The 18,506-nt window shown below is 39.5% G+C and overlaps 1 protein-coding gene across 1 annotated transcript in view; it reads right to left on the reverse strand.

Moving 5' to 3' along the window:
* mad1l1 (mitotic arrest deficient 1 like 1) overlaps window positions 1-12,360 on the reverse strand; it is a 62,679-nt gene extending 50,319 nt beyond the window's left edge. Inside the window, exons 1-9 of the mRNA XM_087841598.1 lie at window positions 12,235-12,360; window positions 11,603-11,747; window positions 11,361-11,501; window positions 11,107-11,286; window positions 10,886-11,010; window positions 10,686-10,767; window positions 9,548-9,678; window positions 7,598-7,712; window positions 6,785-6,846 (exon numbers count right to left, since the gene is read on the reverse strand). Of these exons, the coding sequence (XP_087697724.1) occupies window positions 6,785-6,846; window positions 7,598-7,712; window positions 9,548-9,678; window positions 10,686-10,767; window positions 10,886-11,010; window positions 11,107-11,286; window positions 11,361-11,501; window positions 11,603-11,746 (980 nt within the window). The 5' untranslated portion in view covers window position 11,747; window positions 12,235-12,360. The remainder of the gene's footprint in view (window positions 1-6,784; window positions 6,847-7,597; window positions 7,713-9,547; window positions 9,679-10,685; window positions 10,768-10,885; window positions 11,011-11,106; window positions 11,287-11,360; window positions 11,502-11,602; window positions 11,748-12,234) is intronic.
* Between the last annotated feature and the right edge of the window lie 6,146 nt (window positions 12,361-18,506).

Here is an 18,506-nt window from a genome sequence, read left to right on the forward strand (position 1 = left end):
TAGCACCAAGAGACCTGACCTGGGCTTGTGTGCCATGATTAGGCAATCTACTGACAAATTAGGGATATGAAGAGAAAAGGCTGAGCAGGCAGATTAAGGGTGTACTCACACAATTGCTTTGTTCCATGCCCAAGTTTGACTGTCCGCCCTCTCCCCTCGCCTGCTGGCCTGCGCTAACACTTCACATCTTATCCCCTGCTTACTCTCTCTCCCTCTTTCAGGCAGACACTTGCTTTTGAAACGCATTCTTGCACAACAAATGAGGTTCATGATTTTATGTGCTTTAGTTGTATCCATTTTTTTTTAACCAATGACACGCTGTCCTCACCTACCTTATAGATTTGTTAATTAGTTAGCCCGGTGATTTTCACAAGAGAGGGTGTTAGTGAGGAAGTGTTACACGGTTAGTGATTACACTACAACGTGTACCCTGTACGAGTCCAACTGAACCGTGCCTGGGCTCACCTCCTAAAAAGTGGGCCAAGGCTTGATGTGCTTAACTGAAACGGTCACACTAGTTAAACATAATGGACTTTGGGGGTCAAATGTGCTTTGACGCACTACGGATTCCCTACTGTGAGTACACACCAACTTCAAGGCAGACAAGAGTATTCCATGTGAAAACTGGATGGTGAGGATTTATTACAAACAGCATTTCAAGCCCAAAAACATTCAGACAAATATAAAATGTACATGAAAACGGGAGGCAATGACAATGATCATTTAGAGCCTATAATGTCTTAAATGTAAGTATGATGAAAATAATACAAAGACTACCTGCATACAAAAGTTATATTACATTCACATACACATGTACACACACATATTCATTTTCTTCCGCTTATCCATGTTTGGGTCCCGGCTGTTGAGGGACAAGACTCGTGTGCACCCTGGGCATGTTGCCACTCTGTCACAGGACTAGCACAGAGAGACAGTCAACCATTCACAACTATGCTCAATTTAGAATCACCAATTAACCTAACATGCACGTCTTTGGACTATGGGAGGAAGCCAGAGCCCAGAGGGGAAGGCACAGGGAGAACATGCACGTTGCACACAGAAGGGCCCCAGCTGGCCGAAGGGGATCCTAATCCAAGATCTCTTTGCTGTGAGGCAACATTGCTCACCACCACACCAAATTTATACTCACGTGTTCATATTGACCTCAGCAACATTACAGGTGCTGGAACAGGAGCCAGAGAAAGAATTAATCTTTTTTTTCTTTTTTCAAGGTCACGATGTGAACACAAATAAGTCACAGCCTCGAGCAGTCATCTCGTCTCTCATCCACAGGTACTGTGTGTTGTTTTATATATTTTACATATGAAGCTGGTGCTGGATTATCCACTCAGTGCCTGATTCATACTACTGCATTAAATCCATTTGAGAAAAACAAACAAACAAAAAAAACATATACGGTAGCGTGCTAAAGTTGCCTCTGTTACTGCAGTTGTGAGATTTAGGTGGCCTATGCTAGAACTTGTTTCTAATGAAAAATTATCATTACTTACTGTTGGAGAGATGTTAAGAAAAAACTGCATTTGACCATCCTTTGCAAACTACCCATGTCTGAAGACAAATACTGTCAATTCTGAGAGATCTAATAAACTGACATCACCTCCCATCTAAGTTTTTAGTTTTTAGGTTCTTACTCTTTTAATCTCATGGTGCAGCGTTAACTGATATTACACTATGTAATGATGGTTAGTAATAAATGCATAGATTTGTACCAATTGAAGCAACACTGACTCTTGAAGATGGGATTTTCATTCTGAGGGTTTCAGAGTACAGCTGCTTCTCCTCTACATTGAAAGGAGCCAGGTGATGTGGTTGATAAGGACGCCTCCTGGGCGCCTTCTAGGTGAAGTATTTTGGGAATGTCCTGCAAAGAGGATGCAGACCCAGGACATATTGGAGAGATTATATCTCTCACCTGGCTTGGGTAACACCAGAGAAGAGCTAGAAGTGGGCAGGGAGAAGGAGGTCTGGGCATGTTTGCTTGGACTGCTGACCTCACAACTCAGACATGGTTAAGCAGCGCAAAATGAATGAATGGCGCTTTTGACAACCACTGTGATCGGTGATTACTGCATCCCCAAACGCTAGCTATAGTGCTTATTATATGAATAAACTAGCTGCTTTATTCAGACCATGGTAAACTCATTTTCCATGGTCTGAACTCAAATCTGAAATTCTTTTGCAAATCCTGAATGCCTTCAGGCCAAAGAGGAGATACAGTATCTTCCTTGTTATCAGCACACAATTCAAAAGCAAGCGTCCATGATGGAATGCATTATTGTACAAGGCATGCGAAACGGTCTCATCCTAAGGGACCTTTAATGCTGAGCACATTTTCATTGCAGCACATTTTCACAATTGAACTGTTATAACTGAATGTAACTCCTGCACATTGTCTACCTTAAAACATAAATTACAATGTTTGAGTCTAATCAACCTTTATCAGGTACAAAAGTAATGTCCACACACACACACACACACACACACAATTTTAATCATATCATCCATTTGATGTCTTTTTTGTCATATTTCTGCTATATTAATCATTTATGGGATATGTTAATTATCCTATTTAGCATTGCAGCTATAGTTAACAATTAATTTTTGAAGTGATATCCATGCAAGTTCACAGATTGCATGGATATCACTTCATGGTTATCACAACTATTATACATGTACGTGCGAGTATGTATACATACATAGACGTTGCCTTTGCACTTGGTGAAAGGCAGTCGGACTGAAACTTTATCATTTAATAAAGGCATTATCTGTAAGCGAGACACTGTGTGGGGGTTATGTTCAGCCGTTATGTGGAACTTTTCCTAGGAAAGTGGGTTGTACCACTTAACATTTATCTAGACGTGACTTCAGGTATGGAAATAAACTCATGACTAAAATATGAGTTTGTGAATTATAAGCTGGAATGGCCTTGGTATCCCAAGTAGATAATTCAACATTGCCCTGAGCACAGAGGGATGAGTCTTTTCCTGAACTCACACAAGCAGCTATTTTTCTGTCCTCTGCCTTTTTTGTTTGTTTTGTTTTGCAGGTCATGAACCAGTCATCTTGAATGCTGTTGCAAATAACGTGATGGTTGCATATTATTGGGTGCAATGTTGTGAACAACTATGGGGTGTAACCTGGTCTACAAAATGAACTGTCAGATTAGCGAGTCTTGCTTACAAAACGCACATAAGTGAATCGGGAAACGTGGCCAAGAGTAAAATTTAGTCCAAAGCCCAGATATCAAACATAACTATAGTAGCAAATAGTCCAATTTGTCCCACTGGATGGATGCGAATGAGCCTTAGTGATTTTATTCACCATAGCCATTTGCTTTTCAATTGTTAAGTAAGAACTGGGAGTAAGAAATGCTAAAATCATAATAAATATAAATAACTGAGAACACTGTGACTTTCTGTGTTTGGCTTTATTATGGTAAGACCTACAGTTGGACATTACTTTATGACCACAACATGCATTTTTTGAGCAATATACTACTCAACTCAATACATGGAAATAACACTGGAAGCTGAGTTACTAGAGTAACTAATGAGAGATCAGCTATTACATATAAATCCAGCATCCAGACACCCATTTTAGGCCAGGTTATTTGTAAGATACACATTTTCTTGATGTAATTTTTGTGGAGTTGTAAGAAAAAAAAACCCTAATTATTAGTATATTAGCTGTGTGAACATTTTTACGTCAAATATGTAGCATGGTCTTAATGCATTCACAAGATTTTTAGGAAACTTGACCTCTGACCTCGACAAAATTCACTCCAGAACTTACACAAGATTTGTAGTAAACGCACCCATGGTATTAATTTGAAAATCTTACGCTGTGTCGTTCTTGAGTTATATAAAGTCGGTCACCCTCTTTGCTGGGTGATGACAATCCCCAAACCTTTCATGCATGAAATTTAGCATGTTGGCACATAGAGTGGTATCACCATGCTAATTTTGACTCCTCCATAACCAGCGTAGGTGGAATCAACTGGCCAATTTTGATGTACTTGATGAACTTCTCTCTCTTTCAGTATGATTATGTATTCCTGAAATGGATCTGTACACATTTTTAGCCCATCTAAACCAACAACAACAACAATGTAAAGTGAAACAGTGTCCAGGAGTCGTACTGTAATTTCTCCAGAAATTGCACAGTCTTGTTATCAAAGTTAACAAAACTCTTATTGGTTTTATTTAATTGGGAGTAATATTTAGCATTAAAATCCAGCAATTTATGAACACTGGGTAGCATTCCAACTAAACTTTTTTCACTAGTGGATCATGGACACATACGAGCTAAAATAAAGTCTTAATCCACAGGGAACAGCATCAAGTTTGTATGGCCTTCAATGTGGCCTCAAGATTCAGCATACACACAAACACTACCATGAAGTAGTTAATTCAATTTAATACACCATCTATCACACAAAAACCAGTCTCTGACTTACATGCACAAAATAGCTGCAGTTCTTTCTGTAGCATGTGAAAGTTTCAATAATAAGGGGGAAAAAAACATTTTCTGGAAGACCTTTCAATATATTTTAATCATTCAGCTGTCCTTCAATGGCAAGACCAGAAGCACTTCCAGCAACCAGTCAAGTTGCACGAATTCAGTATCCAACTAGATGTGACTAGACGATCACAATTTCCTGTTGAATTGTTGTCAGAAAAGTGATTTTGTGGAACATTATGATCTCACAGCGATGAGAACGTGTGACCTTTTGGTGTAAAAATGTCATTATCTGATCATTTTTATCGTATATGTCATTTTCCTGATATTTAGAGATTCTTGAATTAGGGCCAAATCAAGTCTTGAACTTTAAACACACAAAATTCTAATCACTTCATCCTCCAGTCAAAGTGAAACTTTCGAGCAATATCATGTAAAGAAAGCGACGGACAAATCCAAAACTTAAATGCCTCCAGCCCCAGCTGTCGCCAGCGTGGAGGCATAAAGATATTTTCATCTTCTATTTCTTCCAATTTTATTTTCAATTGTCATCCCCACTGGCATGCACATAACCAAGCACAATGTTATCATCTCACATAACAGAAGGAAAGAAAATAACTTCTAGCAACCAGCCAGCTGCTGGCAAATCCAGGCTGCAGCTTTAAGGCTTGCGTCTACTTCTCAACACATTTATTGTTCTTAGGAGTTTTCTCTTTTCCCTTAAAAGTTATTTCTTCCTGGCAAAAGACCAACGTTGTTGGTAAGAATTAAATCTCAGGGTGATGGAGGTCAGCTCTTCAAGTACAGTAAATTACATTTATTCAATCCTCAGTCGCAACTCAGCTACATACTCTTCATATCCTGATATATCTTGTGAGAGAAAATGTTTATTATGTATAAATATAAATTATATTTTTAAGTACTCTTTAAGTAACGCAAGATGACAAAACAAACCATAGAAAAATCAACAATGAAAAACCAAACTTTAGTGTCAAAGCACAGCAGTCCTTATGAGCCATTTCATTTTTAATGACAGAACAACAACCGCCCTAAACAAGCAGCTTCGACTTCATGTCAGCATTAATTCAGGCACTGTTACATTACTGACGGCCCTGAGATATTTTTCTTTCTTCTGAAAGCTCCTGATCATTCTTAACCGCAAAAAGAATACGACATATATCCAATTCACTTTCACTTACTTTGTGATTCTGAAACTTCTTCATAAAAACTTTGACAATTATATACCTGACAAGACTCCAAGCAGTAAAATGCTGAAATAATGACTGTTTAATAGCCTACAAGGCAATCACAATATCCCACTTATGCACAAATCCACATCAATAGTAATTGTCGCACAGCACTGATGCACCGAGTGCAATAAAGGTGAACAAATTGCTGAATGAAACACACTTACCTCCACCTGCCTCTACGTCGCACACACGGTGACAAGAAAATAACATCTTGACCGCCTTGACAGTTTATTTTGGGCTTTTGTTAAACACCAGAATAATGGCTTTAAGGAGTTTCTAAAGGTGACTGTGATGCCATTTTGATCATCAGGAGCTAAACATATGCGTGCAACATTAATATTTTGCACTTTTACATCAGCATCACACATGAAGCCAATAACAGAACTATGAGATTCCCCTTATCCAGTGGATTTTGAGGAAGAAAATTACAACAATTTACTTTAAATATCTCAATTTTTAAGGATTCAAAATGTTATATAACACATTACATATGACTAAAATTGAGCCTTACAGAAATATTGATTTCCCTTAATTTCACAGTTTATTAGATATCAGTTTTTACTTTTTCCTCCCATTTTCACTCCATACACTTTAAAAAAACAAAAAAAACCCACACACATCCTCACACACTTTTCATTAAGCGCTGTGTTTACCTCACCATCAACGTTAATCACGAAAGAAAGAAAAACACGGTGCGCATGTGTGCGTGCATGCATGCCATCGGCAGGTCTGCAGTGTTTATAATGTGTCAGATCAGCTTCACTGCTCACGAGGAAACATGCAATCATTCTCTCATTACCAGCTTTGAGTGAATGCATTGAGACTCATTTGCTGCACTCACAAGCAGGTACCAAACAAACATCTATACACAATGGTGGAATCAATCCACAATGATGAGGCACATTTGTATGGAGTGACCACAGCTCCACCTAGTGGCACTTTATACATGATTAAAAACAGGAAAAAATAAAAAGAAATAGAAAGAAATACACAAATGTCTATTTAAATATTTTTCTTTGTGATTCAAACGTACACACTTTGAAATAGTGTCTGACCTTATGTTGAGTCCAGTAGATTGCCCAAGGTTCTCCCAGGCGTGGAGCTTCTCAGTGAGCCTCTAAGTTTTAATGACACCAAAGCAAATAACTGTTTTAGAGTACAGGAAAAGTTGATGCTGATATAATACAGTCAACAGCAGAAGAAAAAGAATACTTTTATGCAGTATGAAGCCTTGCAAATATGGCATCTTTACATCCCACAGCAGTATAAATACATTATTTTCTTCTCATATTATTGTACATATTTTATAATACACCAATTATCTCTGACAATAGCTTTTTAAAAAGTAATGACTGAAATGTTTACTCAAGTTGCCTACACACAGGAAGTCAGTCTTTTGTCAAGCATCACCTTGAAGCTGACGCTGAATGCTAGTGGACATTCCCATATTTGCTACCAGCTTATATGTTAATCAACTGTATTCTTCGCTCTCATTGGTAGCCACCTCAGTTGCTCACCTGAAACTGAGAATAGTTTATCGCAAGCCCCGCCCACTTCAGCAGCACTTTTTCCACCTGTAGTTGCTTTCTATGGTCTGTTGCCACCATATCACTACAAACTGCTTCCAGTGTGTATAGGGCTTTTTGGAGGATATTCTAAGCTTAGATTATTAATTTAAAAAAATATTTGATAGTAAATTCTAAAAGTTAAACTTCAAAGTTTGCAAAAACAAACAGAGGACAGGGAGTCACAAAAACCTTCACGAGGATGCAGCCAGAGTCATTAATCTATCTAAAAATGTCTCATTGAAGCTTTGCTTATTACTTAATTCTCTTAATATCTATATTTCTAACTGCCCACACTTTTACCTCTTTTTCCAGTTCTATGTTGATCAGCTCTTCTTTGGTTTTCTCCATCCTCTCCAGCTTCTTCCGCAGACCCTCCACCTCCTCTTTCAACAGGCTGCAATTTTCTCTGCTCTCCCTGGACAGAACAGAGACAAAAAAGGTCAATTAAACTGATAGCTCAGTGTCTAATGCAAGACATGGAGGAACTTTCAATCCCTGGCTACAGTCACACTCGGATGCAATTTTGAAACCCGTTTTCAAATATATTAAGATTACAGTGACTGACGACAAATGCACGTAACAATGTACCAACTGTGCATTACAGCTATAATACATTGCTCTCACTAGTTTTGAAGTTTTCTTTACTTTAGTCACACTTGTTGGATTAGGGTGACTTTTCTGTGAACTCTACTTGAGAAACGTCTGATATGTTTTGGCCATGTTTTTACCCACTTCAATCAACAACACTATTTTTGCCCAGCTCACATTGTTTACACCAGGGAGCTGATTATGCTGACACAAGCCGGTAGAAATTAGGGGGGGAAAAATGCAAAGGTTGCAGAGGAGGAAAGAAAGAATAAGGGAAAAGAGCTTAATCCAGACAACAGAGACTGATTAGGAGATAAAAGAAGAATTTTCCTTCTATTGTTTCAGACAATGTGAAACAAGAATCTCCCCACAGTTTGAGGACTTCCCAACCATCGGAGACCAGACAATGGACTCGCCTTGGAAGATCAGACCAAATCCTGATTGATCCACCTGGTCTTTCTTTTCAGTCACATTTCCCAGACTAAACCTGCAATACTTGCTCCTCTTGCTATCCAGCACCAGAAATACTCAGTAATATGAACAAGTACTTATTGAGATTACATTCATATATGCCAGTTGACTGTTGGCCCTGAGATGTTAAGCAGGATTTCTCAGTAAACGGCAGCCCCTTGCCCCCCAGTCACCCTCTGTCTCAGAACATGTAAACAAGTAAGACGGGTGATAGTCCTCCTAACCAGTGCAGCTCTGCAGTATTCCATTTACGTCTTGCCAGAGTAATCTTAGTGTGATGACCCATTCCATTATGCACATCCCTTCTTTGTTTTCCTTACTGATTTTTTATGAGAGATGGGGAGAGTGTGAGGAGCATGTCCCCCACCACACACACCCTCCCCACACTACTAATATAACATTCCACTTTAAAAAAAATAAATAAATAAAAAAATTATTTAAAAAAAAAAAAAAAAATTGGCTAATTAGCTTTGTTCCTGTTTAGGAAAGTTTTCAAACACACACAAACACTCGACCAGAAAATACTGCTTTCTGCATAAGTGTGTGAAGGTTTATCTGCAAGGACAGATAGCTGCAAAACACTGGCACACTTTGCAAGCTAATGTGCATGTGTATGCACAGCACAAAGTGTCACATATTTCAGCAGCATTTAAAATGCAACTTGATTGTCTGAGTACTTTTAGAAGGGTCAGTCTTTTTTTTCCCCCTCCCATTTAATCGACTTATGAATAAGGAACATTCCTAGTTACAGTTATGGTATCTTCAGCAAAATTCTTAATCTGTTATCTTGAGAAAGTATGAAGAGTTTCATGCTTTAAATTGAGATTTCTGTAATACAACAGAAAGGATAAGTGGATAAACACACCAACTGCTAAATTTCTCCACACAGTCTGACAAGCTGTTTGGCTGTTACTTGACAAATGGATCTTCTGTTATCCGACTTAATCTTTCAAAGTGCTTGTATGCTCATTAATGCCCGATAGCATCCAAACTACGTGGTACAAACAGAATCAACCTAAACATATAGTGTAAGGTTTTAGAGACGACACAGGCACAAACACATATTACAAATACCAAAAACACTTGTTAAAGAAAAGAGAGCTTGTGGTATATGTGTGTGAAACTTGAAAGGTCCCTCCACTACAGTGTAAAGAGTTTACATGTTAAGGAAACTTCAAAAATGGATTTAACCTGAGGTAGGCATTATCATCTCTGAGGCGCTTCAGCTCCTTTTCCAGATCTGGAACTCTGGCCACCTCTGACTTTACAGTCTTCACAATGGCAAAGTCCTGCTCCTGAAACACAAGCCGCCTTTCCAACTCCTGCCAAATTAGAAAGTGAGAAATTCACCAGTAATACAGTTTTCAGATTAATGACACACTTTATGGAAACAAATACCTGTAACAAACAAGCAAACACACACACACACACACACACACACACACCTGTATTAATGTAAATATCTAATCAGCCAATCATGTGGCAACGACTCAGCAATCTTTTATTGTCCAAAAGTGGACAACAGGAGATTAGTAAAAAATGTTGCCTGATCGATGTCGAGCTGATCTGAGAGGGTACTAATGGAAAAAGGGCTTTAGTACCAACTAAGCATCATTTAAACCTACACCCTACCTGACAATTGTAGCTGACCATGTCCATCTCTTTATGAACACAATGTACCCAACTTCTGATGGCTGCTTCCAGCAAGATCATGTGACATGTCACAAGACAAATCATCTCAAACTGGTTTCTTGAACATGACAGTGAACTCACTGTACTCCACAGTCCCCAGATCTCAGTCCAACAGACAGACAAATCTGCAGCAACTGTGTAATGCCATCATGTCAATATGAACCAAAATCTGTGAGGCATGTTTCCAACACCTTGTTGAATCCATGCTCTGAAAAATTAAGGCTGTTCTGAAGGCAAAATGGTATGTTCAATAAGTTTATGTTATGAGGGGGGAAAAAATACATTTAAACTCATATTATGCAATTTGAAGGAGAAAGGTAGTTTGAACAAAAAAGCTGATATGTAGAAAATTGAACTGATATACTGCACATGATCTTGCCTGCATTGGTTATACGTCTAAATCGTAATCATATTTAGTAGGTTTACATTCGCTGTAGAGTGAGCTACATAACACTGTGTAACCACACCGTCTACATCAGTGCAAAGATGGACAAACTGCTATTTTTAACTATTTCAACTCGTTCCTCTCCATGAACTGTGGACACTGGAATGTTCTGAACTACAGACAAATCCGTACACAATTTAAACTCTGAAGTGAAACCATAAGGAGCCCAATAGAAGCGACAGCATTTCATACCTTAATCTTGATTATATGATCAGAGCATGAGGACTGCGCAGCTTGGAGACTTTGGCAAAGTTGAGAGACTTCCTGATACTTCCTGAACATAACAACAATCAAAGAAAACTGCATGGTCAGCATTTATATTAAGCAGTACAGCTCAATATTTATTAGCATGAAAAAGAGCAAAGTGTCAGTCCTTGTTTGTGTGTGTGTACCTTTGTTGCAAATCTAGCTTTTCCTGTAACTCCTGGTTTTCGAGCGTTTGAGCAGAAATTTTTGAGTCTTGGTTTTGAATCTTCTGCCTGAGCTCTCTGATCTCATCCTTCAAAGAGCTGATGGTCTGCAAACAGATAACAGAGGTAATCCAGCATAAGATAAGAGGCACTACCAGACTGGCAAAATAACTGTGCTTGCAAATCTACAAGCATGCGTGCACCTGGTTAGCTGCACCAAGCTTATCATCTCGTTCCTCCAGTGTCTTGTTTAGACCCTCCAGGTTCTTCTGGAGAGCATCATTTGCTTCCTTCTGCTCTGTTAGCTTTTTATTCGCCTCTTCCGCTCTCTCCTCCAGCTTCTTTATTTTACCCAAAAGCTCCTGGTTCCGATCCACCTCATGCTGCAACATAACAAGGTGGTGAGCTATCTGATGCTTTGTTCATGTGATATTAAAGGAGTATATATGGCATGTACCTCCAAGTCTCGTGCGCTGTCTGAGGCTGCCTTCTCCAGTTCAAAACGAGCCCGTTTGTGACTCAGCTCCATCTGTTTCTTTTCCTGGTCCAACTGCAGGTAGCGATTCTTGGAGTGAACCCTCTCTGCTGCTTCTAAAAGCTAAAAGAAGGATATGCTAGTAAGTGCGGAGGCTGAATGCTGGTGCTATTTTTGTTCAGCTTTTTTGCCCCCCTGTTGATGCAAACAGTTTCTGTTTGTACCTCCATGCTGCGCTTGTACTGACTCTGCAGGATTCCACTCCCTGCTGAGTGCTCTGACAGCCGCTGTGGATGTTCGGGGCGGCTGATGAAGGAATTGAAGGACTTCAGGGTTGTTAAAATGGTCGTGTCGTCTTCTAAATCCATCCTGGAAGATGCAGCACACAAACGAAAGGCTCACAGTGCGAGTAAAAAAAAAAAGACTACACTACGGCCATGTAAAGTTTAGCTAAGCAATTCTAAAGTGCACCATTTTCATGCTTTATAACTTTACGATAAAAGTGTTAACACGTTAATGTTATATGCAGACAGGTTCCTAGCATTAACTACGTAAAAGTGCGAAGTAAGATAAAAGTGGCATTAGCTTCTTTGCTCAGCTGCACAAACACGAAAACAACTTTAGTAGCTTAACCAAAAGCTAATGTTTACGTTAGTTGCCATATTTGGCAATTATCAAGAATTATCTCAAGAAGGTATTCACTGGTTTGTTAAGAACGGTTTAAACTGCTTCACTCCTGTATCACCACAGGCTACACAAGAGTTCAGTTTACCATGACTGCTTTCTACAGCTATTATCTCTAAGCTACGTTTAAGTAGCTAACAAATGGGCATCGCTTGTTAGAATACGTCCTCACCTCTGAGCCGGCTTGGTTTCCTTTTTTTAAGGAGCGAATTATTTGCAAATAGGTTATCTCAGTGTTGCTAACGTGTTAGCTGCTCGCTCAATACTACAGAAATCCCTCCAGTTTAGCTCGAATGGGATGCACGTAGTATCGCGAGATTTGGTAACATCGCGAGTCTCAAAAGCAAACTTTTTTGTTTGTTTTAATCAATGACTGTAGAAAACTTTTATATAGTCATTGGTTTTAATAGGAAAAAATCGTGCACTGTTATCAGTTTGATTAAATCCCCGTGTTTCTTTGTTACTTTGTTTTTTTTCCCCTCTGATTTCTGGTTTTCTAATAATAAATACAATGACGCTTGGAAAAGTCTGGTAACTCCGGCACTATTCAGATAGAGCTGTTTTCTTACAATTGCTATTAGATAGAATTTTACCGTTTGCACAACCTCTGTCATACCACTCCTACCCTTAGAGGTCAACCACCTCCACTTTACCACATTTGTAAACCCAGGTTTAATAATAATCTTAGCGCAAATTGTATTAATAAATATGTATACTATACACTGTGTAATATGTTTGGTTCAGCTATCACATAAACAAAAGTTATTTTGCAGTTTTACAGAGATCGGTAGGAATAATTTCATGAAGCATTCTTATCTGGCGGCAGGGAAATTTGGATCAGTCTGATCAGTCTGTTACAAATTCTTGAATGCCTCCAGATTCTCAGGTGGTGTGAAATAGTAGTTTAACTTAAACTGTGTTCCATGTACTCCAAGTTAATTTTATTCCATTAAATTATTATTATTTAAGAATTTAGTGTGAATAACCACTTTACTGTTTTGCTCACTACCAGCGTCCCAAATCCTGTGGTGAGTTCCTGCATTAATTCAGTTCACTTCAATTCACTTCAAGAAACACAACTGAAGTGGTCATTGATTGATTTTTTTTGAACCATACCACGATGATGTATATTAAAGTTGTTCTTTTTTTAACTTTACCAACTCCCAAATTCTGTTCAGTTCTGTTTTTATTCAGTTTCATAATCCATCAAAAAAAAAAAAAGCCAAAACTGTACATGGCCAGCCAATGTTCATATCTAGACATTTTAAACATTACTGAAATAAAGGCACACATCCAAGCATATCTCCACAAAGCTGATTCTGAAAAAGGACTCAATAAATCTGACACTCACTGTTTACAAAGATCTACTTTGACCCACCATCAGTGAGGAAAGAGGATCTTGCAAAATGAGCAAAAGTAATTCAGATGCAATCATTTTATTTACTTCAACAACTTACTTCAAACCAATAAAAATAGTTGTAAAAAGTTAAAGGGTAAAGTCATACAGTTGCTTCTGAAAATATTTTCCTTTGATAAAGTTATTCAAAATTGTTTTGTAATGTGCATAAATCTGTGTTTTCAGCCTTCCTGCTGAAACTTGTTTGTCTTGACTGTAAAAAAACCCCTCATTTTTCAGTGTCAGGTTGCTCCCTCTGGTTGCTGAAGAGGGTGCTGCTGTGGGCAGGTCACAGTCTGTGGATATGTGCTTTTTTCAGTGGTCTGCTGTGCCATACATCTTCCAGGGATAATTAATTAGTTGATATCCACACGCATCTTTTCCAGGAGTGCTGTGGTCCTGGAAGCTAAGAGACAGCATTGCAGCCAGGTGACAAAAAAAGATGACAAGAAGAAAAAAGCGATGGGATGAGATTCAAATTTCAAATGCTGGTCAAAATTACAGCCCAATATATATATATAATATTGAAATAAATAGTATGCATTATTATTCAGATGACTCTGTACCAGAACACATGATGTGTTACTGGTGACAGCATGTGGCATGAAAGAGTTCCTAAATCTTCTCTTGGCAGCAGGGCTGAATCAGCCTTCTAGAGAAGGTCCTTTGCTACCTAAGTGATTAAACTTACAAACTTATTACACTTACTAAGTGTAAGTAAGTGGTGCACGGGGTGCATGCATTATGCATGATGAACACAGTTTGTTTAGTGACCTCCTCACCACCACAGCTTCAAAAGTGTCTGTTTTGCAGCCAATCACAGAGCTATCCTCCCTAATCAGTTTATACAGTCTGTGGTGTCACCAGCTTCCCTTGCAGACAACAGCAAAGTGCACTGTGCTCACCACAGCTGACTGATTTTGCTGAACATATTCAATGATCTTATGAAAAAGAGCTCCTTCTTGTGTACTTCCTCTGTGTTAGTCTTGCATTTCAGCCTATTGTCAGTGTGGACGCCCAGGTGCTCATACTTCTCCCCGAAATCATCCTGCCCCAGAGCAGGCTGCACAGCTGTCGACTTCAGATGGAAGTGAACACTTTATGACCTGTTCTGATTTGGACACTAAAGCTTCCTTCAACGATCTATGCTCTGTGAATTTATTCTTAGTCACTATAATAATATTTATTTCTCGAATCTCACTCATGTTGTTGGAGCTAATTAATGCTTTTGTTCTGTGCAGTGACATCACAGACTTTAAATCTGTCATTTAGTATAAAAAAAAAATCACCTCATTTTTGGACATTTTCTGGCTGTGAAGTCAAAATGAACCGCTTCAGGCTCTCTCGATAGTCACTTTTTAAAAGGCAATAATCCTCCTCATCCTTATCGTCAGACCAGAAAATAGCCGATAAATATTCCATGTGTTACTCTTTTACATTTACCTAATTAGTCAGTGGGTAAATAACAGACCTGAAACAATGAATCAGTGCGACTCATGCTATTTCATGCCTCAAAAATAAAGCACAGTATTGCATTATGGGGGTTTTGTAGATTCAGCCTAATTTATAGACTAAAGAATTTGGCTAGAAGGAGCAAAACATTGACCAGTTAACCAGGTTTATAAATATGCTTGTGATGATCTACATGGCACTACTGTGCTTTTGTTAGAAATGACCAAAAATGATATAGTGTATTTACTTTTGTATCCCATTAGCCCAGCACCTGTATGTGCTTGGATTTGTGGGGCCTTACTGGCATAGTTGTTCCAACAGAGGGCAGCACTGCTATATTTATCAATTTATATTTTACAAAGCATGGTCTTTTGGTGGACACAGAGGTCTGCCTCGGCGTAAAGCCTCGTCTTTGTACAAATAATAAGCTGTGATTGGCTTTGCATTACTAGAACTCACACAAATGTGGGTAGATCTTGATATTGTACTTACATAGCACACTGATATGGAAATGATGCTTTTTTTCCCACTAGCGTAAGGCGTATCACTCACAGGGAGGCACTAACGGCACAGCTTTACAGATGGCAGCAGTGCCACGGATGATGTGAATTACAACCATTTGTGCCCCAATGTCACGTCCAAAAGCATTTTAATTCATGTTTAATTAAATCGCCATAAGTCGCCTTGAACGATCTTCCTGATCCAAACAACGGTGATGCTCATTCTTGTGCATCCGGTTTGCATCTTCATTAATACTTCATTTATTCCCATGTGGAAAAAACCTCTGCACTTGACAGTCACAGCATAGCAGCTGAGAATCAACTCCAGTTCTCCTTGTGCCGTCTGAGGTCACGGCCAAGGAATTCTTTACGACTGTCCTGCATTCATGCCCTTCCTCAGTGAAGTAAAGGAAGTGAGACCTTGGGGCATTTGGGTAAGAATATCTACAGTAAAACACAGGCAAGACCTTGAGAGTGCTGATCTCTGTAGTTTCAGAATACATGGATGAAAAAGACGCAGACAAGCAGCTCATAGATGGTTGGAACAAGCTGCAACGGAGGCACAAGAGGATAATGACTATGCTGTCATCATCTGACAAAAGAAAAGGCTGTAATTACAAAATCACCTCTCTATCACTTGGCTGAGAGCAGAGTAGGAGCACAAGAGGTGAGGCCCGGTGCCCAGTCCATATTTATGTGAGAAAAGAGCTGGAAAACATGAAATAAAAGAGAGTCCACGGAGGGATTTTTATGATTTTCTTTTTTTGTATGTGGGTGAGATTCAAGAGGGATTGAATGAAAGGGTGTGAATTTGTCTGAAAAGGTCAAACAGAAGACAATTCCTCTTCAGAGTGACATAAGAGCTCCCCTTTCTCTCTGTCACTGTCTCTTCCCTTTTCATCCTTTCACCCCCAAGAGAATTCAGCCTGTTTCGGTCCACTGTCTCTCCTAGCTCCCTCCTTCTCTTCCTCCCTCATCCTTTCCTTTCATGGTCCTACAATCTCCCCTCTCTCACCGGGTGAGAACACCTTTTTTTTTCTCCCCCTCCCCTCCCTCCTCACTGTCTTTTTTTATCTGTCAGACTCTGACTCGGTCCCTCCCCGTCTCTCTTGGGTATTCAGTCGCCGTCCTCAGCATCTCCACCTGCGTCGGTCCTCCAGCAGTCGACCCGTGGATGCAGCGTTCCCTGCGAGATGACGCAAATGCTCAAATTCAGACTCCTGCGCGTGCACACGGACACACACACACGGCGTACGATGTAAATCAGCAGAAGTGCCCGCAGATGTGCCCTTCATTGCCATCTGTTGAGAGAAATGTGATGGGAGTTCACAGGAAGCCGTTTCACATTCAGTGGGGTGTTTTTTCCACCCACAGCTGTAAACATCAAAACATACACGAATAGTTCAATGTCATGCAAACTGCAAAAGGTTAGGAAGCTGACACCGAGAAAAATCTCTTTCTTGCGTTGTTACCCGATTGGCAGCAATGTCAGCTTTTACAGGTTTGCAGTTAATGACAATGAAAGATATGAATGAGTGTAATTCAAAGAGCCATATAGAATGCTTTCAGTGTCCATTAAACACATTATTTAAGACATCACTGTAACCATCATCATCGTCCTTTTGAATTAATTCGCATAATTGAAAACATAACTGTATTTAGTCACACCACAGTAGCCAAAAAGAGGTCACCTCAAGGTCATCCAGACATAGTGTGTTACCTCAGTGTCTATTGTGGTTTTTATGAGTGGATGAAAGATAAGGTGAAATAGCTCAGAAAGAGCAGGCGTGAGGAAATGCAGAAGGAAATTTGTGGTCATGGCAGGTTCATAAAGTGCAAAGAAGAGTGTGATGGGGGGGCGGGGGGAACGTAGGCATGGGAGGCGAAATGAGGAAAGCTGCAGAGAAAAGGCTCAGAGAGGGACAGAAAACGACATTACAGATCAGATGAGAGAAAGGTTAATGAGAAGAATCAATAAGATAATGATTTCATACCCTTCTAATGAAGGAGGACAGAGCCAATAGCTGATTCAGGCTTTCAGTGCTCTGGAGCCCCGGGGAATATTTGAACAATATTAGTTTACAGGCGTGCATGCTTGTGCACACAAGGGGAGGAGGGGGGACAAAGAAGATGCAGAGGCACCCAGTTATGCATAAAGAAGCCACAATCAGAGGAGAAATTAAAAATAAATTGTGCTTACTAATTAATGGAATAAGCAGTCTCTGTGGGATAAGCCTGATGGGGAGGAGATGCGTGTGTCACATCATTTTCTGAATTCTCTCCCCCGAGGTTTCAAAACATTCAAAACAGTCTGCAGGGCAGAGAGCAGCAATATCATCAGCAAAGAAAAAACTAAGTTATTAATGTGGAACCCAAAATAGATGCTAACTGTCATTTCACAAAAGTGTGGTGCCTGTGTGGATATAATCCATCCGTGCATTCATTTTCTTCACTACTTGCTCAGGGTTGCTGGAGCCTATCGCACTAGACACAGAGTAAGAGTTGGGATACACCCCACACACAATGGACGCATACAAGAAATGTATTTTTAAAAAGTCTAGTTTACATGTCTTCAATCCATAAAGCACCACAGTATTCCACTCGCTGTGATATGATAGAGAGATTTGTGTGTGTGTCCATGGAGCTGTCTGCCCACTTATGTGAGGCATCAGGTGGGATATGACCAGTCACAGAGGCGTTCTATCCGCAGGGTTGTTTGATTGACACACAAACATAAAGCATCAAGAAACTGCTTTGGGAGATCCAAGTGAATAGACAGGGAGTAGGAATAAAAACAAAAAACAAAATGAAACACGCTCTGTGGGAGGAGGGAGAGATAGCGTGACAGTGATGTCAGGCAGGTGGGATGCAGGGAGAGGAAGGGAACAAATAAAAGGTGGAGAATCTCAGAGGACTGTGGAAACAAAGAAAGAGGCCATAAGTATTGTTGCCTTGTATCTGGATATTAATGTGGTTGTTTATTATTTCAGTGTGTTCAGTCCCAGAACAGCAGATATCTATGTAATATTAATGAATAAAAATGTAACAAATTAGTCGCTATAATAAATGCATTACTGCAGTCTGTCCATGCTAAGT

This window comes from Neolamprologus brichardi, chromosome 6 (genome assembly GCF_056152115.1).
Source record: "Neolamprologus brichardi isolate AB-2024 chromosome 6, ASM5615211v1, whole genome shotgun sequence".
NCBI lineage: Eukaryota > Metazoa > Chordata > Actinopteri > Cichliformes > Cichlidae > Neolamprologus > Neolamprologus brichardi.